We start from the raw sequence: 27,434 nt of genomic DNA on the forward strand, positions 1-27,434 counted from the left end.
TTGTGAGTACATTAGAGTAATGGCAATCTGGTTTGGGTCCTCCATGGACCTGTCTCCCGTGGGGCAGATGATATAAGAAGCAGGAGGGCCTCAGAAGCTTCAGCCAGATGCCCTGCAGCGGAAATGACAGATGTTGACCAAGCCACCCCTCTACGACCCCTTACTCTCCCTTCTTTGCTCGTAGTACTGAATGAGGGTTAAGCATGTTTTATCTCCCCAAATGGTGCATTTCAGTGTTTATGTTAGCTTCAGAAATATGTTCTCTTTGAGCAACAAATATGAGTGCCTGACCCCTTGCAGAGGGACATTAATGGAGAGGCACCCAATTGGAACCACTTTAATTGAGTTGCTCCGAAATTCACTTTGATTTTTCAGCATATTCCTTGTCCCACTTTTTAAAATTTATCACGTATGGCCCTTAACCAAGATAAGTAGCTCTGCTGATATGCAGTTTGAACAAAGAATTTGCGTAATTCCAACAATTAGTCAAGCTGTTGAACAATGGTCAGATTGTAGGTCCATGTCTATTTTTGTCATTGTGATCAATTCTTATGTGTTACATTAAGAAGAAATGTTGTGTTTTTACAATGTATATTTATTTCACTTCTTCCAGTGCAGCCCGCTTGAACTCCCATAGCACACAACAGAATAAAATGATTACAATGCAACAGTAAAATTAGAATTCTGCCTCAAGTCCCACCCAGTGTCTTGTGATTACCTGGTCATGTCTTCTTGTGGACTCTACTGAAGTGGGTTGCCTTTGCTGCCTTCTTCTATTTGTATAAATAAATAAATAGGATTCTTTATTGGCCAAGTGTGATTGGACACACAAGGAATTTGTCTCCGGTGCATAAGCATAAGTGATAGGTCATAGATCATAGTTAGAATCATTAATCATAATATACAACAAGTGATAAATCATAGATACCAAGAGGAAAAGGTAATAGGAAAGATGTGAAGATGAGTAGGATGAGAAGATGAGAAGGATAATGGCAATACAGTCCTACTACATGGGTAAGCCTATGACAGTGCTGTGGGAATTAGGTGTTCAGCAAAGTGATGGTACAGGGGGGAAATTGTGTCCAATTGTTTAGGCTAGCGGTGCCCCAGTATGCAGATCCTCAGTGTAAGGCAGTCTGGTTGCCATTGTTTTTTCTGCAGTTCTAACCATCTGTTGAAGTCTGAAGCTATCCTGTTTGGTTGCTGTGCCAAACCAGACCAAAAAAGCTAATACAGTCCTGGGTTGTATAAACAGAGGCATAGAATCAAGATCACACAAAGTACTAGTACTCCTTTATAAAACCCTAGTGAGGCCTTCAAGGTCCCTTCCAGCTTCTCTTCTCTTCTCTTCTCTTCTCTTCTCTTCTCTTCTCTTCTCTTCTCTTCTCTTCTCTTCTCCTCTCCTCTCCTCTCCTCTCCTCTCCTCTCCTCTCCTCTCCTCTCCTCTCCTCTCCTCTCCTCTCCTCTCCTCTCCTCTCCTATTCTATTCTATTCTATTCTATTCTATTCTATTCTATTCTATTCTATTCTATTCTATTCTATTTATTCTATTCTATTTTTCTTCTGTTTGCTTATTTTACTTCCATGCTAGTATCTGCAGTAACATAATGGTGGAGCATGGAGGTCCAAATTATTCCTTCGGTTAAGAATTAATTCTATTATTCTTTGTCAAGCGGTAGAATTATAAAATGCAGAATGGGAGTAGATTCTTTAGGCTGACAAATCCACCCCATCTCTCCCTCTGGGAACCCTAATTAAACCATGAGGAACAGATTGCTGTCCACCCTCTGTTTGAATGCATCTAGTGACAGGAAGCCCACCACCTCTCTGAATAATTGGTTCCATTGCTAAACTGCTATCATTGTCAGAATTTTGTTCTTAAAATTCAAACAAAATCTGTCTTCTGGTAACTTAAACCCATCTGTTCTCCTGGGTTTCTTAAATGCAATATATAATCGTTCAACTATACCTCAATAAGCTATTTCACTACCTTAGAATACTATTCATCAGTCCCTGGAGTTTAAACTCATTCTAAGTAAACAGATTTCCCCCAACCATATTCCTGTTTCTCTCGGGCTTCAAGCCTCTTTCTTCATCCCGCTCTTCACAATTTCCTAGTGGAATTGTGTTGGTGAAGATTAAACCAAAATGAAATCATAGAGATGAAAGAAATACCACAGAGATAGAAAGAAGCATACGGATCTTTGATTTATAAGACAGCAATAATGTGGAAAAACCCGTCATATAAAAATCAATCTCTGTATCAAATGTTGATTACAAAATGATTACTACAGTAATAGCTGAAGATTTGTGGAATTATATTCCAGGTAATACAGATAGATTAAACAGGTTATACCAAGGTTAGTGGCAAATTTATAATAAAAGGGATAGAAAATATCTACAAGAAGCGAAAAAAGCAGCAATATTTCTTTTAGATCAGAAAAAAAGCCTTTGACAGTTTGGTATGGTCATTCCCATTTGTACTGAATAAACGAAATCCAAAAGAAAAATTTAAAGCTTGTGTTAAATGCTTTTATAAGCAGCAGAGGGCAAAGGGCATAAATAATGGAACACTTTCTACAGATTTTTTTCAGCAAGCAAAGGTACAGGACAAGGATGTCCACTTTCTCCTTCACTATTTGCAATCACTTTAGACATATTAGCCAATAAGGTTTTAAAAGATAAGCAAATATCAGGCATTAAGTTTCAAGGAGAGGAATATAAATTAAAATGCTACGCAGATGATGTGGTGCTAACTATTATGCAGCTGCAAAGGGTGATAAGACAGCTGACGAAAACAAAGGTTTTGGTGAATTCTCAGGGTATAAAATTATGCACAGAAACCAAAGGTAATAATGAGACACATATCCCAAGAAGAAGAAAGCTTTGTGCAGAAAAAGTCAGATTGCCAGACAACAAAGGATTCAGTGAAGTATTTGGGACTGTATTTGTCAGGCAGTAACAAAGATATATTTCAAAATAATTGCACAAAATTATATAGAGAAATTTACAAAAAGGTTTTAAAAGGTGGGAAATTTAAAAAACTCCCCTGATTAGAATCAACTGTGAGTATTAAAATAGAATATACAGTCTGTGTGGACTCCTGGAGATTGCCTAGACAAGTCCCTTCATTTTCTTGGCAAGATTTCGGAAGTTATTTGCCATTGGCTCTTTCTTTGGACTGAAAGGGAATGACTGTTGAGGCTCACCAAGTCGGCTTCGTTCCCACGATAGGACTGGAGCTCGTGGTCTCCTAGTGTCTCTCCTGGTGCCTGCAGGTATTTTTTTAAAAATTCCAATGCTGCTAATTTCAATCCCCAAAGTCTTTCAAAATTGGCAAACAACAGTTAATGTGTCTATTTTGTTCAAAAAAGCCTCTGCAATAAAACAAAACAATGTTACAACATTCAAATGACAGAGGTGCTCTTCCTCTTCTGAATTTTAAGTTATATTCCCAAGCAAGTTCTTTGTCATGGACAATTGAATGGATGTAATTCGTGAGCAGCATACTTGATGTCAAGAGAGTAATTAGAAACAATTTCAATATTTATAAATACGTTGATGCAGTTATCATCTGTCAGATACAATGGGAGAGAATTTAAAAATGTATTTACTGATTTTTATTTTTATTTTTCTGTACTGAGGTGCATTTATCTGGAACAGTCATAAATAGTGGTGATATGAATATTAATAAGTTTAGAGATTTATAGAGATTTCTGGTTATCTTTCAAGGTGACATAAAGAACCTAGATCTGTGGATTTAATTAATTAATTCATGAAATTTTAAATCTTATGAAAATACTGTTTACTAGCATTTTCTTATACACTTTATCTCTTTTTTTTCTTTCATGTAGCTGTTTATTCTGTTCCTTTAAATGTTTTAATAAACAGCACAACGGCTACATCAAAATACAGTTGGGATGACTCCGCCTTTTCTTATTGCCAACCATCATTTTGCACCGTTTGTCACTTTTTTATTTTGAACATGTCCAAAGTGTCATCCAGGTCATGGTAGCCCCAAAGGGGGTTTTTTCTTGGGCTGGACAAGGTTCTGCCTTAGTGTATTCTTGGGTTTGAAGTGTACATGTAGATTGTGTTGGATGAAGATTCCTCCTGAGCTTTTCCGATATTCCTGCAACGTATGGAATTACAACATTGCTTCATTTATTGTCGTCTTCGTTGTCTGTTATGGAGGAGCTCCTGCTGGGTCTTTTGGGAAATTTGATGAAGGCTCACTTGGGACAGCCACATGGGCTTCCGAGGGCTTCCTTGAGATGTTTTAGTTCTTTTTCTTTCCCATCTTTACTGGTAGGCAGACCTTTAGCTGCATGGTGTATAGGGTTCTGATAACTCCCATTTTGTGCTCCAGTGGTGGTGAGAATCAACATGTACGTAAATATTGATCTGGGTGTGTGGGTTTTCTGTAAACTTCAATGTTAAGGCTTCTGTTTTCCTTAATGTATACTGCACAGTCCAGGAAGGCCAGACTATTTTCCTTAACATTTTCCTGGGTGAATTTGATGTATCTGTCCACAGAGTTAATGTGTTTGGTGAACGCTTCCAATTCTTGTGTTTTAATCTTGACCCAAGTGTTGTCCACATACCTAAACGAGTGAGTGGGTGGAATTCCTGCGAAGGAGTTTAGGGCGTTTGTTTCTACCTCTTCCATGTAGAGATTGGCCACAATGGGGGACAGAGGTGAACCCATGGCACAGCCGTGTTTCTGTAGAAATCTTCATTGTATTTAAAATAGGTAGTGGTCAGGCAGAGGTCCAGCGTGGCACATAGGTGGTCTGGGCTGAGGTTGGTTCTGTCACCTGGGCTGCTGCCTTGTAGCAGTCATTTCTTTACTGCCATGACAGCTTCAGTTGTTGGAATGCAGGAGAAGAGGAAAATCACATCATAGGAAACCATGATCTCTTCTGGGGCCAGTTTTAGTTTCCAAACCTTGTTGGCGAAGTGCTATGAATAGTTGATGCAATGGGTGGTGTTGCCAACAAGAGGAGATAATAAGATGGTAAGATATTTTGCTATGTTGTAGGTGACAAGGTTTGTGCTGCTTAACAATTGGTCTGAGTGGTGTTCCCTCTTTGAGGATTTTGGGGAGACCATACATGCATGTCATGGCTTCCCCAGCATGGTATTGTAGTAGTATTGTGGCTTGTCAATGGCATTGTTCTTCTGCAGTTGTTGTAAGAAATCAATGATTCAGCAGTTCATCTGCATTTAAAAGACAAAGGCCACTTTTTCAAAGACAGCAAAGTCCACATTTTGGACAGAGAGGACCACTGGTTTGAAAGAGGGGTCAAAGAGACCATCTAGGTCAAAACTGAACAGCCCTCTCAACAGAGGGTGGGGGGAGGGATATGACATCATCTACGTATCTCCAGTCTACAACACAGTCCTTTCAGCAGTTCCAAGAAGGCTCCACAGCCATTTGCACTACTCAGGTGAGCTTGAGGCCACAGATAAACCTCCAAGTGGCCTCAACGATTCTCTAAAAGAAGGCAAATGACCAGCTATCTTCAAGGAGTATAAATCCTTCCATTCCCCACCATCCAGTCAGAGCTGAAGAAGTTTCTTGGATGAGAAGCGAAACGTCTTCAAAGAAAAACAAGAAAGTCCAGCTGCCTTGTGAAAAAGCAAAGAAGCTTCAGTTTTCAGGGAAGCCCAGTTGCCTTTTGGAAAAGCACTTCTGGAAAACATGAACTCCTTCAGAACTCTGTCAGGGCTTCTTCTCAGCTTTTGCTTCCTGGACCAGCACTACCGAATCTTCCTTTGTGTCCTGACCAGTTTCCATTTACTGTATGTGTCCGTAGGTTTCTTCTGGTGGCCTCTTCTTTAGAATGGCTTGCAGTTGTGATTTTGGAACATCCCAGTCATTTTGATCTTGTTTTCCCATCAACTTTCCTTCCCATGGAACCTACTCAGCTTTGCCATGAGGGGTTTGGCTTTCATTTGTCAGTAAGGATGCAAACTTCATTGTTGTTACAAGGATTTTCTGTTGTTCCTAAAACAATTCTTGAGAAAATCAGTTGAGAAATGAATACTGGCTGCCCTTCATCTTCAATGAAAACTGGTGCACAGACGGCGTTCAGTTGATGTGCTATCTCATTATCTTCTTTCAGATTTTCTTCTAATCTTTTGTTCTCCAGGGATGGGCTATTTGCATTTTCCCATGTCTTTTAAAATTTATTTACATAAGTTGTATATGTCTGTAATCCTTTTTGCAACTGTTATTGCCTTCTGTTATGCAAATGTGTCTTCTCATTTGGGCAACATTCTCCTTTTCTGAAGGAAGGCTTCTTCTGCTGTAATAGTGTCCCTGCCATTTCTCATTAAGGATGCCAGTAGCCTCTTGAATTTGCTTGTGTCTTTCCCAATCTGAGCTGAGCTCCTATTAATCGTGGCATTGGAGGGGATCTTGGAAGCTACCCAGCCTCCTGATCAAGGCAGCGGTCCGAATGAAGGCATCCCAAATAGATGGCGTCCAGCTTCTGCTGATAGACCTCCATCAGCTGTTTGGGCTTTGTGGCTTCAATAAAACCCAAATGTTTTGGACAGATTTGATCTGGGCATTCTTGTTTTCCCTAATCTCCAGCGATTTCCTGTATGTGCTAAAAGTCATTAAAGGGCTAATTTTTCAATTAGCGTATTTGGCTATGCCAATTTCACTGCAATGTAGCATGCTTTAAATACGTACATCTTTCTGTCAGCTGCTGATATTGAAAAAGTGGCATCCATCCATCTGTGGACTGTTGTTTCAAGGGCAGGCATTATTTTTCTGGGGTACAGTATTCGTGTTTCCCATTTTCCTCTGAGTTCCTTCTAAAATCTTTCATTTTACACCGCTGGGCGTGAATAGATCCGTCTGTCTTAATATTCATGGACTGGATGATTGTCCATTTGTTAACTGAAATAGAGCAGAGACTCTTTGCAAGAGATTTCTTAGATAAGAATGTTTTTTGGATGGCCATCTCTTTTATTCTAAGATGGTCCTAGTCCCTTGCCTCATCATGCTTTAATTACAGTAGTGTTGGTCCTCATTTTGAGAGCCCAGTAATGGGTATCTTCATGGCATCTAAATGGCAGCCCTTTTTCTTCTCTTCCTGAAATCTCTGCATACAGGGCACTCCTTACTGCAGATGTCTGCCTGCCCTGGACTGTTCACCCAGAAAGTGGCTGGACTCAGTACTGTCTCCTTGGCCCACGTCTGAGATATTTATTAATTGTGGGGTGTTATTAATTTGCATTTCATTATATAAGTAGCACTTAAGGGATGGCTGAGCAGCTTCAGCAGCTGTTTCTCAATGAGAACATTGTGTCTTTTGAGAACAGGCTTGGACCAAGATGACAAGCCAAGTTAGAATTTCCCTCTGTCACTGTTTCCTGACATCCTAAATGGAATGGATGCTGCACATATAATGTGGCCTTAAGTCAGGAACACCAGTGGGATGATTCTTTTTTCTGTCCTTTGCGACTTGATTTTTTTTTATTGGACCAGAGACCTCTGGGTGACTCAGAAGAGCAGCAAAAGACAATTCCATTTTAAAAGATTCTGAGTTAAAAATAAAAACCTGAAAAGAAATGAATATATAAAGAACTGCCAGCACATGGAACGAGGGATAATTGGAGAGTGGATTACCATGGTACTGAATACACACAAACACAGCACAGAAAATTGTAACTCTCCAGCCTGTGGGTATTTATTTCTTCTGCAAATAAGCCACGCTGTATTTAATTATTCTGGAGGACTCAAATGTGCTTCAGCCGTGGCAGGACGTGTCACCACGAATTGAGCCCACTGAGTTTTCCTGCATGTGAATACATGAGAAGAATAGTTATTGTTGCCCTTTACACCATTCAGGGTCTTTTTTCCTCTCTGTTTCAGTACGAGATGCTAAAAATCTGGTTCCGATGGATCCCAATGGCTTGTCAGACCCATATGTGAAACTCAAGCTCATACCTGACCCAAAAAGCGAGAGCAAACAGAAGACTAAAACCATCAAATGTTCTTTGAACCCCGAATGGAATGAGACCTTCAAATTGTGAGTATTGCTAGACAAAACATTTGAGTGTTGGGGCATCCAGGGCTGTGGTGCCACAGTGGTTAGAATGCAGCACAGGTAATCCTCGACTTAGGACCTCAGTTGAGTCCAGAATTTATGTTGCTAAGTGAGAAATTTGTTCAGTGAGTTTTACTCCCATTTTACCACCCTTCTTGCCACATTTGTTAAGGGAATCGCTGCAACTGTTAAATTAATCACACGGCTGTTAAGTGAATCTGGCTTCCCCACTGATCCGCAGAAGATGATCAGATGACCCAAACGCTGCGACCATCATAAATATGAACCAGCTGTCAAGCATCCAAATATAAATCATGTGGTCACGGGGATGCTGCAGCATTCATAAGCATGAAAAATAGTCATAAGTCACTTTTTTCAGTGCTGTTGTAACTTTGAACAGTCATAAAATGAACTGTGGTAAGTCAAGGACGACCTGTGTTGCAGGCTAACTTTGCCAACGGTCAGGAGTTCGATTCTCATGGCTCAAGCTTGACTCGGCCTTCCATCCTTCCGAGGTCCGTAAAATGAAGACACAGATTGTTGGGGGCAAGAGGCTGACACTGTAAACTGCTCAGAGAGGGCTGAAAAGCGGTCTGTGTTTATGTGCTATTGCTAATGCTATCCATATCTTAAAACAGGCAGTCAAGAAAGGGCATACTATTGCTGGACAAACATTTTATGTCATCCCTTCCTCCTGTTTTCGGAAACCAGAAAGGGACTATAACTCAGGCAGAAAATCCCATATTCAGATGCCAGGTGAAGGAAAAGACTTCCCCAATGGCACATCTTGGACAGCTTTGACTCCAAAAACACTGGAGTCAGCCATTTGTCTGGAATGGTATAGGGTTTCCTGCTTGAAAAGGAGGTTGGACTAGAAGACCTCCAAGGTTCCTTCCAGTTCTGTTATTCTGTTATTCACAGCATTAGACAAGAGTAACCGAGATGGAACTATGGCGTTCCTCAAAGGGAGGCAGCTTCCAAGAAATTCTGCTCCCTGCCTTAATTTCCTGGGCAAACTTTTCAGATTTCTTCCTCACCATGGGGCCTGCTGCAGCATAGCATGGGAAGGGGGGAACCCATTCCCAAATCCCTCTCTGTGCCAATGCTGCCTCTCTGTGAAGAGGCACAGTGTTGGCAAGGAAGGGAGCCGTGCTGAGCTTCAAGCTGTCCGGGTGCCCGAGGAGAGAAATCTACTGCCATGCACGAAAGTAAAGCTAGATCTAACATATCCCTCCATCATTCCATTCTCCATCTCCTGTTTTTTGTTGCCAAACTTTCTGGGATTTTCAGGGCTCTCCATCTCACATCCACCCCTGCTTAATTTATTATAGTTCGCAGCTTCAGATGCCTCAAGGCAGGATTTTAGCTACCTGCAACTTCCCTCGAATTAATGAAGAAGAAAAAAAATGTTGCATTTTAAGAAAGGAAAATGAGGAAGTGGTATTTTTGCCCCTTCTCCTCTGCCAGTCGGAAAACTCAGAAAAATATACTATAACATTGTGGGATCAGAAACTGACATCTTTGAACCTTTTCATTTGAAAGGGTCAGCATCTAGACCAGGGGTCTCCAAACGTGGCAACTTTAAGACTTGTGGACTTTAACTCCCAGAATTCTTTAGCCAACCATGCTGGCTGAGGAATTGTAGGAGTTGAAGTCCACGAGTCTTAGAGTTGCCAAGTTTGGAGACCCCTAATTTAGAATTTCAGCATTAGGGGCGCAGGCTACTCTTGAAGACCACCAGTTCGCAATGATGGGTGATGACGGGTGAAATGCATGGAAGCTTGCAGAAAGCAGCCCCTCCCCCAGAAAATAGCATCTTAATATCTCTTCTCTCCCCTCCCCCCGTTTTTTCCAGCCAGTTGAAAGAGTCCGACAAGGGCAGGCGACTGTCGGTGGAGATCTGGGACTGGGATCTGACCAGCAGAAATGACTTTATGGGATCTCTGTCCTTTGGCATTTCAGAGCTGCAGAAAGCCGGAGTGGATGGCTGGTATGGTGCCTTTGTCTCTTGGGCCCTCAGTGGCTCTCCAGTTAAATAAAAACGGGGATGAGAAAAGAAACGGGGAAAGCCGCATGGCGGCGTTTGGAGCTCTTTGGGGAACCCCGCTCGAGTTGATGGCCAATAAATGTAAATAAAGTACATTCATGAAATGTGCCAGAAATTGCTGCAATTAGGGTGGAAAAAGCCTAGTCTCCTTACGCTGCACATCTTGCAGGGGCCTTTCTGACTTAAGGATGAGTTTGGCGTATTCTGTACCACCAAGTGACGTCTCCTGGACATGGCTAGGATTGCAAGCCTAAACTCTAAATGCCACCAACTCTTGACAGAAGCCTGTCACGAAGATCTGCCCTCTCCACCAATATACCCTGGCCCGTGTTTTCTGGAAGAATCCGGAAGAATCTCTAATTCTAATTTCTAACCCTCAAGGACAGAATAGGCGACTGTGGTCCATCAATGGCAGTGAATCCATCTTAAAGTCCCCCTGGCCAGTCTGGTCAAGGTCAAGTAGATGTGGTTCAGCAACAGCTTCCTCAACGCCCCCAACAACAGCTGGGTCAGTTCAGGACCGTCCTGCCCAGATTCCTTCCCCCTCCGCGAGACTAGTTTATCATAAACTAGGGCTGATCATTTTTACCACCATTTTTGCCGGAATGGGACAACTCACTTCTGTCTTCTCGGCCCGGCCAGCTTGCAACTCAGAAACCTTGACTTGCTTGCATGGAAAGGGCAGATTTGAACCTGAGACCGAGAGATGGGAGAGGAGGGGCTGGGGAGAGAAAAAGCCCTGGTCCTCACCCCGAAGGCTGCTGCGGTCAGCCCGTTTTTTCCACATTTGGCTCCTTGCAGCAGAGTGGGAGTAAATCCCAAGAATCCCCAAGGAATCCTTCATTGACCAGCTGGGGAAATGCCACTGGACCGATTAGGAATTCTTTCTGGCTGAGTAAATTGTCCAGGAGAAATCTGCAACCTCTTTTAAAATGAAGCCTCCAAAGAGCCTCTTAGAATAGAATAGAGCTGGAAGGGACCTTGGAGGTCTTCTAGTCCAGCCCCCCGCTCAAGCAGGAGGACCTATACCCTCTCAGACAAGTGACCGTCCAGTCTCTTCTTAAAAACCTCCAGTGATGGAGTGCTCACGATTTCTGGAGGCAGGTTGATCCACTGGTTGATTGTCCTCACTCAGGAGGTTTCTCCTTAATTCCAGGTTGCTTCTCTCCTTGGTCAGTTTCCAGCCATTGTTTCTTGTCCTGCCTTCAGGCGCTTTGGAGGATAGTTTGACCCCCTCCTCTTTGTGGCAGCCCCTCAAATACTGGAACACGGCTATCATGTCTGCCCTGTTTCTTCTTTTCTTTAGACTAGCCAAACCCAAGTCCTGCAGCCGTTCTTCATTTGTTTTAGTCTCCAGGGCTTGGATCATCTTAGTTGCTCTTCTCTGAACTTTTTCCAAGGTCTCAACATTTTTTTTATAGTATGGTGACTAGAAATGGCTGCAGTATTCCAGGTGCGGTCCCACGCTCACCATTTCCCCTGTGCATTTTGGCGAGGCTGGAGTCCTGGGACTGGTACCTGGATGTCAGCAGTTCTGATGGTGGGAATATGGAAGGAAAAGTAGTGACAGTTGAGGGTGGATTGTGGGGGGATGGAAGGAACGTATTTGTAAACTTCTGGACATTTGCACTCTCGCTGAGAGGCATTGAGACCTCTTGGGGGTTTATCTGTGCCCTCAGGGTCATCTGGAGTGCAAATGGGTATGAAATGTTCCTGGAACACATTCTGGATAGAGAGGATCATTGGTTTGAAAGAGGGTCAAAGGCCATCTATGTTAAAATTGAGCAACCCTCCCTTAACAAAGGGGGAGGAATAAGACACCACCCATCTCCTGTCTACGACATAGCCCTTTCTGCAGTTCCAAAATTATTCCACCACATTTCCACTCTAATGAGGGCACAGATAAACCCCCCAAGTAGCCTCAAGAGTTCTCAGGGAGAATGCTAATGACTAGATGACTACAAAGAAATATGATCCTTCTCCCCCCCCTTCCCCCCATCCTTTCTTCTTCTTCAGGCAAAAAAGAGTCCAGTTGCCTTTTGAAAAAGCCTTTGAGACAAGGTATCTTGAAAGCCTGACAGAGATTCTCTCTGCTACTCTCATACCAAAGAAAATCAAGGCAGAGCAGTCTTAAGATTCTTTCTGACTCACTCATCCCTTCTGTTGTGTAGTGGGTTCTTTGGAAGCAGGAGGCAAGACGAGGTGGTTCAAACAGGAACATTGCTTTATTGAAGTAATAGGAACAGAACTGAACCAGAGGCTTCTGGGCAGCTACTTATATGATTGGCCACTAGGCGGCGGCCAATAGGTTTAAAGGAACCTATTTCTGCCCCAGAGCCAACCAACGATCGTCCTGGAAACTGCATGTCTGGGCAGTCAGCGACCATTACACAGACACCCTAATTAAGCAATCTTAAGCAGCATTCAAAAGACACGTGAAAATAGTTCAAGTAAAAGGCCCAATACATTACTCCTTCCATACCTGAACTGTTGTTTATGTAACACTGCTGAATACCTTCGTCAAGGCCGTTTCCACACTCCTCTATGACTCTGTAACCATTAGGAATCACTGTTCTCTGAATTTCTAGGACAACTACAGAAAGCATTTTTTTTTACCAGTGTCAGAAAACACACTATGTTGTAATTTGGATGAAGAAGAACCATAAATATCTCTTCTGGAAAATTTGAACGCATGGCAATATTTTTGATTCATCTTTCAATCTGTACATCTGTGTAAGATTTATAAATCTTTTGGGTCAGGATAGGTGATAGTTCATCTGGATGATTTGTTCACTTATTCTGAGGATCCAGCTATATCCATGGAACAGAATTGATCTATGCTTGATCAGCTCCGCCTACGCAGCCTTTGTGCTAAGCTGGATAAATGTGACTTTGATCTGCCTTGCATCTCCCCAGTTTAATTACACTGGAGAAAGAAACTTTTTACTCCTCTCCTGATAAAGCTCAATGTTCAAGGGTGTCTGAAAAAAAAATCATTAATGGGGGGGGGAATCTACAGTACTACATTTCTAATAAGAAAATAGAAGGTAAAGATTTTTTGGACAGAAGTCAGAGGAGGAGCAATCAGTAATGGCAATATGAATGTTTCAACATGATAAAGTAATGAAAGGAATTCAAATTCAATTCAGGCAGCTGAAAGAGGTTTTCAAGGCTAATATGGAAAAGGGATATGTTTAGAAGATGACTTTTGCTGTGGCAATATTGGGATTAAAATGTTAAAGAATTGCATAAAGAATGGGATAAATAATCTGTTGGAGTAGATTGACTTGATGATTTATTCTCAGAATCCTTCAGATGCAGAAAATGTGTTCCAGATATCCATCCAGGTGCCATAAATTCCTGGGTAATAATAATAATAATAATAATAATAATAATAATAATAATAATAATAATAATAATAATAATAATAATAATACAATATTAAGTTCTCACTTCCTGTTTTTTAAAAATCCATTGCGCAGAAGGCCAGGACAATGAATTTGCAAAGTCCAAATTCATCAAGAAATGCCTGTTGAAAAGTCTTCAGAAAAGAAGTGAATTGAAATATTTGAATGAATTCCTTAGAAAACCTGAGAAAACTTACCTCTGAACATTCCTCTCTGCTTTAATTTTTAATTTGAATGTGAAGAAGAAATTTGGAAGGGCGAGGCCCTTGTCTTGTGAGAGCCTTGAGGACCATCTTTGAGAGATCCTTGGTGCTCTCTGCGCTTGGTTGTTTCCTTGCAAATGTTTCACTACCCAAACTAGGTAACATCATCATCAGTCTTTGAAGGGAATGGGTTTGCGGGGAGGAGGAGGAGTCCTAGGTGCTGTCTGAGCATAGTTGTTTTCTTGCAGATGTTTCACTATCTAAAGTAACGTCATCAGCGCTAGTACGCTGGGCTACAAATATTCTCCTTCAGAGCATCTTTGGTCTGCTGTGCTCTCTGCACAGACAGAAGGGATGGAAGCTCAGATTGCTCATCTTTAGGGACCAGCAGCATCTGCATCTGATGGTTACCCTTTGGGCAGCGTAGACTTTGTTGCCTGCAGCCACTCAGGCAGCACTTTGTCTGGCAACTCTTCAACTGGCTGCTTGCTGCATGTCTTCTCGTCGGAGTCCAAGCAGCCATGTCAATTAACAAAGGCAAATGCCTTGAAAAGGTAACACAACAGCCAAACTGTTAGTTTATCAGTTGCAGAATGGATAAAATAAAAGGATAGCTTCTATTTGGCCTGGAACTAAGCATATCTGTACAACAAGTGATATTACCCAGGAATTGATCAACTATTTTTGTTTGAAATTATACAGCAGGTAGCAATGTGGTCCAGTAAAAGTTGAAGAACATTTGGCTAGAATATTACATAAAATTTGCTGACCAAAAAATAGCAGATTTTATTTGAGCTGAAACAAAGAAACAATCTAAAGTTAAAAATGAATAAAACCCCAGGACCAGCTTTCAGAAATTCCAATTAAACTTATTTTATTTGGAAACCATTTCTGTACTACCATGGTATACATAGAATTGTGCCACATCCCACATTTGGATTCTAGAGTTTATATTTCAATCATATATATAAAGTCAACAGATTATAGAATTTACAATATTCTTTCAAAGTATTGTTTATTGTTTGTAGTTTTTCTTTTTCCTCTTACAGATCTCAGTAGTGTTAACCACATATTTTACCATTCAACAGATATATTTTTTGACTAGAAAGTGAATATGAAATATCTTATAGTGCACTAAGTTGTTAGTGGTGTATTAGAATATATTTGTCAGGCATGAAAGATCAGATCCACACGTGAAGGTTCAATTAAGCTGATTTATTGCTAAAAGCCTATATACAGGAAACTTCTCAATTAAAGGTCAGTACCCAGTTAGAATTAGATAAGGGTCAACTGCGCTCAAATTAGCTCCTATAATATTAAATATATGATATTTTTGATATATTGGCTGTTTGCAATTTTTGGCTAAACACTCACATTCTTTTACATTTTTTTCTTTCCTTACTACATTCTCTGCGTTCTTTGTACCAATATTGTTCCTTTTTGTTTTTTTCTTGATATTTTAATAATAACTTAAAATATTTGCTGTAAACAGGAAAAGCACCTGAAGTGGACTCTTTTACAGGATTATTTAGAAGACGTTATTTTTATTTATTTAACAATACTTTTTAATTTACTAGACCAGGGGTCCCCAACCCCCGGTCCGTGGACTGTTACTGGGCCGCGGCATGCCAGCAACCGGTCCACACAAACAAGCAAAGCCCCATCGGTGGGATGCAGGTAGCACACAAAACCACACACTCTCCGGTCCATGGAAAAACCTTTCTCCACGGAACCAGTCCCTGGGACCCAAAAGGTTGGGGACCTTTGTACTAGACAACCTGTGACCCATTGGGTCTTTGTTTCAGAGCTATTTCCTTGCCTAAACAGAGAAACAGAAGGACCATGGCTGGGCAAAAAAGCAGTGGAGGCGACTTCCTGCTGGCTTCCCCATTGAGTTTCCTTGTGGGAAATTGATGATCATGTGTCCATGGCTGATTGTGCAGAGTGACAGCACTCAAGTGGCCATACTGTTGCCCAATTTCAGTCTCACAGGAATAAGAGATCCCAGATTTTGGACACATTCTGTAAGTTAGCCCATCTGAGGTAGGTTGATTCAAAAACTGTTGTCCTACGATGTACCATTTCACTCAGTTGACAGTTACAAACAGACAGACTCAAGAGCTTTAGAAGTATATACATTTCTCTACATGAGGTTTGGTTGTATAAATATCCCTGCGATCATACAGAACACGTGAAGCAAATCTTAAAGGTGCTTTTTCAAAAGGCAACTGGACTCTTTTTTCCTTGAGGAAGATATTTCACTTCTCATGCAAGAAACTTCATTGGTTCTGGTGGGGATGGGGGTGGGAATGAAAAGATCACGTTTCTTTGCATTCACCTGGTGATCATTTGCAGACGACTACAAAGAAATATGATCCTTCCAAACCTACCCACCCCCCCTTGTCAGAACTAATCCTTCCATCATCCCACCATCCTGCCAAAACCGGTGAAGTTTCTTGGATGAAAAGCCAAACGTCTTCTTTTTCATCAAAGGAAAAAAACACTCCAGTTGCCTTTTGGAAAAACCACCTTTGAGAAACCATGACCTGGATGACTTAGCATCTCCACAGACATATTAAGCAAATCATGTGGGATTAAAATTTTTAAACACCTTTTTTACTATTTAAAGGATCTTCCTAAATATGTGGACAAATTATAGGATGCCTCTCACATCGGTGCAGCCCCTTCTATGCATCAACATCCTGCACATGGCCAGTGGGGCGGGAGGGGGTGATGTTCAGTTGCACTGCTGCAACTCCTCTCTTGCTTGTTTTGACACCCCCCCCCCCCCGCCGCCCTTCAGATGCCATTGCCTCCCAACTCTGGAAGAGGTCCTAAGTCTGTATCTTCACCCCTATATACTTCATCATTCTTTTAACGATGAAGATAAAATTTAATAGTCTGAGGGTGGGAAAATGAGGATATCTCATTATTTAAAATATTTATATGTTGGGAATATTCCTAAAGTGTAAGAACAGCTACAAATAAATTTGAGGAGCAAGAACAGAACTGACTATCTTCGTAGGGTGGCAAATAGATTGGAAAACCTCACTAGAGGAAAAATTGAACCCAAAATTGTAATACGGGGACTTGTTTCCATCTTAGCTGGTGTAATCAGCCATGGAAAACAGAAAATGTTTATGATACACTTCCTGTTCATTAATGATTTAATTAATATTCTGATTTTATATTATCTTCACCGTGTTGAAAATAAAATTAAACGCAGCTTAAAATATAATTTTAAAGAACGATGGCCTAGAATTGTTGTCTGAAAGGCCTCCAGTTTTCAGGTGGGTTGGGAAAAAACCAGAACATGTGATAGGAAGCCCATCTCCCCACTTCTGTGGTTTCATAGCTGCCCTCCATGAATTCTCCCCTCCTGCCTAAGAGGAACCAGATGCTCAACCTGGCCTCAGCGTCCCAGGGAGCCTTGGAACCGACAGCAGATTCTCAATAAAATTGGCTCTCTCAGCATCCTCATGCTCTCATGTTAGTTTGTTGGCGAGGAGACTTTTTTCCAGGGAGATGCTTTCCAAAGAGATCCTGGCGCTTAGCCAAGAATTATCACGAGGCAAGCAACTCTCAGCCGAATAAAATCTCCCTGCTTTTTCTTCATCTCTCTCCTCTAGAAAAAGCATTTCATTTTTCTTTCTTTAGTTCTTGTTTCCAAAGAGCTGAACAACCTTAGTGAGAACCATTAAAAAGGCCCTGAAAGCCTTTCCCCTATGTAGAATTACATAGAGCCGTGGTGGCGAACCTAAGGTACAGGTGCCACAGGTGGCACGCAGAGCCCTCTCTGTGGGCATGTGTGCCATCGCCCCAGTCCTAGGCCTTCAACTGTGTTTTATAAAAACTTTTAGGTATTTTAGAATACCTTGCTAGGCCCCGTGTTTGTCCCGTGTTTGGGGCCTAGCAAGGTATTCTAAAATACTTAACAAACACTTTATATGTGTGTGTGTAAATTTTTAGATTGCTAACAAAGAATTTAAGGGAGTTAATTGTTAGCAATCTAAAAATTTACACAAATATGAGCTGTCACTGTTGTGACTACTGCCTGTGGATGGCCTTCGGTTAGACCGAAACAGGAAATAAAGATTTGTCCCATGTTTGGGGCCTAGTTTCGACGAAATCTCATCCGTCATCCTCAGGCTGGTGGCTTCAGCTTCGTTCTTCTGGGAGAAGTGTGATGACAGATGAGATTTCGTCGAAACGTTGCTCTTATACCTTCAATTCTACGTGGGGAAAAACCCGAATGACCAAAGATCATATATATCTGAAGAGCCAGCGCTACATATATGTGTGTGTGTATGTATGTGTGTGTGTGTGTGTGTGTGTATGTGTATATATATATATATATATATATATATATATATATATATATATATGTGTGTGTGTGTGTGTGTGTGTGTGTGTGTGTGTGTGTGTGTGTGTGTGTCTGGCTTTTCGATCTATCAGGCCTGGACTGAAGGGGTTTTAGCTTTTTAAATATTGTTTTAATTGTTGGGCTTAATTTAATTTATTTTAATTTTATATTATCTTTTATATTGTATTTTATGCTGCCCTGTAAACCGCCCTGAGTCCTTCGGGAATAGGGCGGTATAGAAATCTAATGTATATGTATATGTATATGTATATGTATATATGTGTGTGTATATATGTATGTGTATGTGTATGTGTATATGTGTGTGTGTGTATATGTATGTATTCACAAAATGGCATATTGTATATTAATATTAATGGGTAAAGGTAAAGGTTCCCCTGCACATGCGTGCTAGTCGTTTCCGACTCTAGGGGCCAGTGCTCATCTCCGTTTCAAAGCCAAAGAGCCAGGGCTTGTCTGAGGACGTCTCCGTGGTCATGTGGCCGGCATGACTAGACGCCAAAGGCGCACGGAAGGCTGTTACCTTCCCACCGGAGTGGTCCCTATTTTTCTACTTGCATTTTTACGTGCTTTTGAACTGCTAGGTTGGCAGAAGCTGGGACGAGTAACAGGCGCTCACTCTGTTATGCGGCACTCAGGATTTGACCCGCCAAACTGTCGACCTTCTGATCAACAGCCTCAGTGTCCTAACCCACTGAGCCACCGTGTCCCTTATTAATATTAATATTTAGTAATATTTTGTATATTACAAAAATGTGCACAAAAAGACATTGAGATCAGCTGCTTGCAAGAATGTGTATATTAAAGACAATTCACACCAAAGCAGGTATTTCTGTAGCCTTCTGCTGTCACCCAGTTTTTTGCTGTGAGGTAGGGCTGCCTCACCCAAGTACTCGCACAGCAGCAAGGCGTGGTAAATGCCAAATTTGTTTCCGGTGCTGTGCCTTTTCCCCACTCTGTTTTCTTGGCTGCCTGGCACAGAGAGGACACTTTGCTGAGTGGGCAGGACATTGCCCAAGACTCTTCTTCCCAAATAGGCTGATCCAGTAAAACTCGGATGTTGAGTCATGCTAGGATTGAATCACGTAGATTATTTTGGTGTTGTAAATGACTTATCCTGTTATTTGAAGAAGCAGAATATTCTAGTCTTTCTTTTCCTTGCTGAAACACTTAGCTAGCATGAAGGTTTAATGAAGCTAATGGAAAATGGTAGTTGATATCCAGGGGCAGAGATGTCACAATACCCTTTCGGTTTATTTGCCAAACCTCTCCAACTGGGACAGTTAATGGGACAAAGTTGGGGGAAAAACCCCTGCTTAAGCCACTTTCTGAGGTTACATTAGGGTACATTAAACCAAAATCTAAATGAAGGTCTGTGATCACATACCTTATGACAAGCCACAAAAAAGGAGAGAATTTAAGCATAAGCTAAGCAAACTACAGCTTAAAGGCACCTCTGGAAATTTTAGAATTATTTTCATTTGTTACAGTTCCAATTTCATTTACGATAGTCTCCATAAATTAAGTCCTCAGTATGGCTCACGTGACCTTTTGTTTCTGCATGCAATCACACCTCTCTGCATTGCCAACCTGGGCTTGTTACTCATCTGGATGGCATTCTTGCCAAGTTCAGTTATGATGTAGCCTTGTTCTGCGCAAGAGCTTGCCAGAAAAGAGCCTTTACAGCTCCCCATAACTTAGGGCTTCACCCTGCCTGAATCCAGCCTGGCATGTTTATTGGGCATAACCAGCCACCAGCAGATTATGCATGAGGCCTGGGCCCAGCCAGAGCCGTGGGGGAGACGGCCATGGTCGCCACTGGGGGAGAGACACTTGGAAGGGAAGCCTCCTTCCACTTGGGTGCAACCCAGCTCCCCTACCCCGCTGCCGTTCCATAAGGGCTCGGGCAGCCAGGGGGTCAGGAGTGGCCTTCAGAGGCTCAGGACCGCTGGGGACAATGTGCCCCCTCTGTGCATTGGCTGCCAGCCAGGTCCTCCTTCAGTCTTCCCCATTTCATTTGGCTTCCTCGCCACTTGCGTTCTTGGCTCCAGTTTGGCTTTGCCAGCTGAGCACGTTAGAGAGCATGTAAAATATATGGTAAGCAGCTACATACTGCATTTTTAAAAAGCAATAAGTGGAGATTTTCCTCGTCACAGTATTGGCTTAAATAAACTCTGCGAGGAGGGAAGCTCCCATTCGTTTTTCATCTCTAAAGAGCCGTGGTATGTGCCCAGAGCAGAGACCTTGGCACGATGCAAGTCCCATCTTGTCTGTTCATTTTCCCTCCTCAAGCAGGAGATGCTTCTTCCTCCTTTTAATTTTGAAAATCCCCTCTTTGTCTGGAGCCACACAGGCCTTCCCGGCAGGCATGGCTGCCCAATCTTAAGCAGTTGAATGAGCAGCGGGTGGGAGATGCTATTGCCGATTTTTAAATAACCTGCAAATCAAAACAAGCACGAGGCATTTGCCACACTCTGTCTCTCTGTGGGTTTTGTTTGCTTCCCATTTTTGACATGGGAAAAGGGTTTTGAAATATCACCCACATTGTCCTCACTCAGGTTTCCGTTCTCATCCACTTCTGTTTGGGATTTGGGTTTGGCTAGGAGAAAAGAAGGATTAGGGGTGACATGATAGCAGAATTCCGGTATCTGAGAGGTTGCCACAAAGAAGAGAGGGTCAGCTTATTTACAAAAGATCTGTAGGCAGGACAAGAAACAATGGATGGAACCTAATCAAGCAGAGAAGCAGAGAAGCAACCTAGAACTAAGGATAAACTTCCCAACAGTGAGGACAATTAACCAGTGGAACAGTTTGCCATCAGAATTTGTAGGTGCTCCATCACTCGAGGTTTTTAAGAAGAGACTAGACTGTCACTTGTTTGAAATGGTACAGGGTCTCCGACTTGAGCAGGGGGTTGGACTAGAAGACCTCCAAGGTCCCTCCCAGCTCTATTCTGATGGATTGTTCTTGGCGTACTTTAATGTTGATCTCTGTTACCTATGCATGCTCCGCATGGATCATTCCTTTCTTTAAAAGTGAGCACAGCTAATTAAAACAACAAATAGGACATACCGGGGCAGGACGTGGCCAGGCCTGGCCCTTGGTCAGATTCTCCAACTGGCCTTTGGGGGCTGCAGCCCCAGCTCAGGACTGTTTTGACAGCTCCCTTTTTGCTCTCCCCAGGTTTAAACTCCTGAGCCAGGAAGAGGGAGAATACTTCAACGTTCCTGTCCCTCCAGAAGGTGAAGAAGGCAACGAGGAGTTCAGGCAGAAGTTTGAGGTGAGCTGTGTTTCCAAAAGGTGGACGGTTCTCTCTCAAGGCCTCCTCTCGTGGCCCTTGCCAAGCACGGGGCCCCAAGAGGTTAACTCGGTTAGTCCTGCATTCTGGGAGATGCCACTCCACGAGGAGCAGATCAAGGTTGAACTGGCCAGCTGAGTCCTTGCGATTAATAGGGCAAATGTCTGAATAGTTCAGATAGTATATTGCGCATGTCAGAAGGAGGGCTAGAAAATATCTATGGACCCCTCACAACCTGGACACAAACTGTTTCCACTCCTCCCCTCAGGACAACGCTACAGGGCATTGCAGGCTGAGATAGCCAGACACAAAGACAGCTTTTTCCCTCCTGCCATCACTCTGGTAAACACCTAATTCCCACAGCACTGCCTTATGTCTAAGTATTTGTGCCCATGCAGGATGGCTGTAGCATTATCATTTATCCTTCTTATTATCATCTTTACTCCCCCCTGTTATTGGGATGAAGGCGGTGATGATTCTTTTGCTTTGTATGTACACTGAGAGCTTTTGCACCAGAGACAAATTCCTTGTGTGTCCAATCACACTTGGCCAATAAAAAATATTTCTATTCTGTTCTGTTCTGTTCTGTTATATTCTTATTCCTATTCCTATTGTTCTGTTCTGTTCCACTCCATTCTATTCCATTCCATTCCATATTTTTTATTCTATTCTATTCTATTCTATTCTATTCTATTCTATTCTATTCTATTCTATTCTATTCTATTCTATTCTATTCTATTCTATTCTATTCTATTCTATTCTATTTATCATTATTCTATTCTGTTCTGTTCTGTTCTGTTCTATTCTGTTCCATTTATCATTATTCTATTCTATTTATCATTATTCTATTCTATTCTATTCTATTCTATTCTATTCTATTCTATTCTATTCTATTCTATTCTATTCTATTCTATTCTATTCTATTCTATTTATCATTATTCTATTCTATTCCATTTATCATTATTCTATTCTATTCCATTTATCATTATTCTATTCTATTCTATTCTATTCTATTCTATTCTATTCTATTCTATTCTATTCTATTCTATTCTATTCTATTCTATTCTATTCTTCTCCATCAATCTTGGCTCATCTTGCAGAAAGATACAGCAGGTTTTCCCCCCTGTCCCTACTCATGATTCAGCCAACATGCGCTTAGGATTCATCTGGCAGTTCTCTGCTTCTGGATTTGTTCCTCATGGTTGAGATTCCTTGTTCATTTCAGGAAATTGTTCAAGGTGGCAAACGTACATAATACGCCCTCCTGCTGCTCTTTTCTCCACAACAGTTCTGTGAAGTGGGCTGGGCTGAGAATGATTGACTGGCCCAAAGTCTCCCAGCCAGCTTTCATGCCTAAGAACTAACCATCTCATAGTTTCTAGCCTGGAACCTTAACCACTGAGTAGACCAGACTGGGAAGCCCAGTATGTAGAAGTGGCCCCATTCCTATTGATGCAGGATCCAACATACAAACAAATAAAGTGGCTAATCCACTCACTCTGGTTCGATACAATGATGTCAGGAGCAAGGAAACCCAGAACCGCCCGTGAATGGTCTCACACAAAGACTTTCACCTCTGTTGCATGAATCTCGCCAGACTGACTGCGTTCCCCTGGGAATGGTCAGATAAGGCTCCAGGGACTCTGGGGGAGATCAGGCTGTGCTGCTCCCTGCAGTGCAAGGATTCCAAACCTGCCCCCCCTCTTAACACCTCCCTTCAGTCTAGCTGGAGATTCCACCACAGATCAATATGAAACCCTTGAGTCTGGCTAAGATTTTTAAACTGTTCAGATGAATGTCACAATACTGCCAAAAAAGAGGACGCCTTGTTGCAAACCTAAAGAAAAGCAACCTGGAATTAAGGAGAAACTTCATAACAGTGAGGACAATTAACCAGTGGAACAGCTTGCCTCCAGAAATCATGGGCGCTCGCTCCATCAATGGAGGTTTTTAAGAAGAGACTGGACAGTCACTTATAGTCTGAGATGGTATAGGTTCTCCTGCTTGAGCAGGGGCTGGACTGGAAGACCTCCAGGATTCCATTCCATTCCATTCCATTCCATTCCATTCCATTCCATTCCATTCCATTCCATTCCATTCCATTCCATTCCATTCCATTCCATTCCATTCTATTCTATTCTATTCTATTCTATTCTATTCTATTCTATTCTATTCTATTCTATTCTATTCTATTCTATTCTATTCTATTCTATTCTATTCTATTCGCCAGATAAATTATATTGAATTATTTGGGAAGAAGAGAATGTGGGTCAAAGGAACAGACAAACAAGAGCCTGCTTGGATTGCTCTGCCTAATATTCATTTTTAAAGATTCTTTTATTTTTTTAGAAATGGGCAACTTACATGCTGTGCCAGCTAAAGACACCTCTGGTCCCCACTTCTTTTACAGCAACATTCTTAAAAATAATAGCAATAGCAATAGCACTTAGACTTTATACCACTGTATAGAGATTTACAGCTCTTTCTAAACTGTCTACGTAGTGCCCTCAGCAATCTGGGTCTTCATTTTACTGACCTCAGAAGGATGGGAGGCTGAGTCAAGCTTGAGCTGGTGAGGATCAAACTCCTGGCAGTGAGCTGATTAGCCTGCAATACTTCATTCTAACCAATGCACCACCACGGCGCACAAAAGGGTTTTGTTTCTTAGAAATAGGCATTTTGAAGCCACCAAATGGTGGTCTCTTCTGCTTGCCCCTTCCCATCACCCTGTTGCTCTGCCATGATCAAGGGAGCCCTGGGCAAGTGGTTTTTGTGCTCTTTCACTCCTGGGTACTCTACCCACCTTCCATTTCTCCTCCCAGTCTCACTTTGCAGGGCAATATATTTTCTTAGTCCTTTTGTGTTGAGCAAATGGTGCTATAGATCCTGTCCTGATTCTTTCATGAAGTGGAAAATATCTTCTCCTTATCCACTTTATCCGCCCCCCCTTAATTCTCCTCCTCCTTACCCGTTTTCACCTGTAATGTTTTTAATTTTGAATTTGAGCTCCTTCTCCTTGTTAAGGGCTGTCTGACTCCACCCCGTGGTTGCTAGGGAACGAAAAGTCCAGTAGCTAGGCCCAAGCCAGAAAAGCACTCACAAACCTCAACAACACAACACAAATCTCTCCCAGAATTTCACACGAAACTCAACTCTTTTTTTTATGGCCAATTTCCATCTCAGCTTACTCGTTTAACATTCTGCATCTCCCCAACCCTGAACAGCTGCAAGGAAGATTAATTTAAATTCCTTTTAGATGTATGTCCTGCCTTTTTTCCATCTTGCAATTTAGGATCAGTTTTAGCTGCAAGAGAGCAGAAAAGTCCAGATCTATTCTCTGCCCCTTCCCAAATTCAGGTATAGTTTTGGCCTCCCTCTTGCTTAAATATTTGAAATTGAGACCTCACCACCCCAGTGACAAAATAGCCAAAGTAGGAAGAGTGGAGACCTGTCTTCTCTGTGACCCAGTATCGGCTGATACTTGTAAAAGACGCTTAATGGAAGGACAGCGATACATGTCAGAAGGAAGAGCACATCGGAGGTGAAAGGGGTAAAGGATAGGTATGTGAATACCTTGAGAGTCTGAGAAAGGATGAGGATGAGGAAGCAAAACTTTTCCATTTGGGATGTCTTCAGAATAGATCAGTGGACACAACGCTGCAGTTGTGACCGGCAGTGCTGATGGCAGTTTTATGTTCCTGCCAGAAAACAACTTGGCCTACGCCTGTAGCACAGCTTGAACAATAAGTACAAAACTGAAACAGTGAGTGGCAACACTACATACAGATGGTCCTGACTTACCTATTGCAATTGGGACCAGCAGCTTCATTACTAGACAACACAGTTGTAAAGTGAAAAGTCACATAATTGCACCTGACTTACAATAGTTCATCAGTTTTGGCTGCGATCGCTAAGCATTATGTGTGATGTCATATGACTGCAATTTGTGACTTCCCACTGGTTTCCCCATTGCCTCTGCTTGTCAGAAGCCAACTGTGAAGGTCACAAATGGTGACCATGTGACAGCAGGACACTGCGACTGTCGTAAATGTGCACCTTTTGTCAAATTTCAATCATGTCACCACAGGTGCACTGCAACAGCCACAACTTTGAGAACTGGCTCTAACTCTCTCTTCTCAGTGCTGTCATAACTTTAAATGGTCACTGCTCAGTAAATAAAGATTTACCTGTATTTTGTTGTTGTTGTTAGCTGCGAAGTCGTGTCCGACCCATCGCGACCCTATGGACAATGTTCCTCCAGGCCTTCCTGTCCTCTACCATCTTCTGGAGTCCATTTAAGCTCACGCCTACTGCTTCAGTGACTCCATCCAGCCACCTCATTCTCTGTCGTCCCCTTCTTCTATTGCCCTCAATCTTTCCCAGCATTTTTACCTGTATAGCTTGTAAAAATGGAATGGAATGGAATGGAATGGAATGGAATAGAATAGAATAGAATAGAATAGAATAGAATAGAATAGAATAGAATAGAATAGAATAGAATAGAATAGAATAGAATAGAATAGAATCTTTATTGTCACTTTAAATGTACACTAATCAGCATGCATTAAATGAAATTTCATTGCACTCAGCTCTCAAAAGAGAAGATGTATTAGATAAAAACAAGGATGTGTCACAATAGCAGATGAGAAAAAGGGACTTTCATTATTGGAGCTGTGCAACCTATTTGAAAACACTTGTCCACACAGAAAGACAGGTAGTTCTCAGCTTACAGCTGCAATTGAGTCCAGAACACAGTCATAGGTCATGGCAGTAGTTAAGCAGAACACTGCAGACCAGGCTTGATTTTAGTACCTTTTTTATGGTGGTCATTAAACAAATGCCCCAGTCATTAAGCAAACTCATTTTCCCCAACTGGAAACTGGAAGTAAATTGGCAAAAAAAAATTCCAAAATCCACGATCACACGACCAGACAGCACTGCAAGTGGTCACAAATACAAGCCAGCTGCCAAGTGTCCAAAATGTGATCACATGACCAGGGGAGTGCAGCCATCAGAACTTTGAAATCCGGTTGCTGGGGCGGTAAGCTGCAACTTGGACTGGTCACTAACGATCTGTCATTAAGTGAGGACAACCTGTAGACAGGAAGTCCATTGTTTGAGCCTTGTGAAAGATGCAGCTGCTTGAACTACCCGCAGAGAAGAGCTTTGATTTTGTGGCTGCATATTTGTGACTATCTCCATGTCTGCAGAGGGACACCTTTGCAAATGAAGGCAAACCTACGTGTCCCAGGATAATGTTGCAGAATCCACAATCTGGGTCAGTCACTGGGACCAGAGGTTTAGTTAGTCAATAGGAGTGCTGATTTACCACCAGCTTATCAAGTCCTTAGGAAATGAGGGCTTGGCAGCACAAGGGAACAACAGCCAACAACTTAATAGCTGACTGTCAATACCCCAATCAACAATTAAATAGCCACACACAACCAGGGACCACATAAATACTATACATAGAACAGCCCAAAGCACATACTCTGCTAGAGAGAGCTTTCCTGAGCTTGGGCTCCAGCAAGAGTCCGAAAGCTCGGAAGACTAAGCCTCTGGTCCTGGTGACCGACCCCAATGGGATCCAGGGGCACCTTCAGCGCAGCCTCCTGCAACTTTGGGGTGGGAGGAAGACACAAGCAGATCAGCCGGCCTCAATTAGTCCTTGCTACTAGACCTAGCACTAAATTCAGGAGGCAAAGTAGTAGGAACTAAGGAGGAACTGCATAATGTGCAAAGAGCTGGAATTCTTGGTATTAAGGGAAACGAAGAGCAGCACAAAGGACTTTTTGAAAATAAAGGAAAGGGAAATACTTCATATATCAGCAGCTCACTAAAAGGATAACAGATGTAAAGGATGCTTTTTTGTAGTTGGGCCTTCTTTTGTTGTCCTCTTTGTGGGGTTTTCTGAGGGATTGATTTTAGACTGGAGCGTGGATATCTTTTAATTGTTATTGCTCTACCCCAGTGGTTCTAGACCTGTGGTCATCGGGACCACTGGGGGGTTGTGATGTTTGCGAAGGCTTGAA

General features: G+C 42.1%; 1 protein-coding gene across 2 annotated transcripts in view; it reads left to right on the plus strand.

The window, feature by feature from the left end:
- Positions 1–27,434, plus strand: part of PRKCB (protein kinase C beta) — a gene marked incomplete at its 3' end in the record, with an annotated part of 194,006 nt that overhangs the window by 103,138 nt on the left and 63,434 nt on the right. For both annotated transcript variants that reach the window (XM_083373128.1, XM_083373127.1), the window contains exons 6-8: positions 7,892–8,048; positions 9,922–10,056; positions 21,288–21,384. In XM_083373128.1, coding sequence (XP_083229254.1) covers positions 7,892–8,048; positions 9,922–10,056; positions 21,288–21,384 — 389 coding nt within the window. The remainder of the gene's footprint in view (positions 1–7,891; positions 8,049–9,921; positions 10,057–21,287; positions 21,385–27,434) is intronic.

This window comes from Vipera ursinii (genome assembly GCF_947247035.1).
Source record: "Vipera ursinii genome assembly, chromosome: 13".
Taxonomy (NCBI): domain Eukaryota; kingdom Metazoa; phylum Chordata; class Lepidosauria; order Squamata; family Viperidae; genus Vipera; species Vipera ursinii.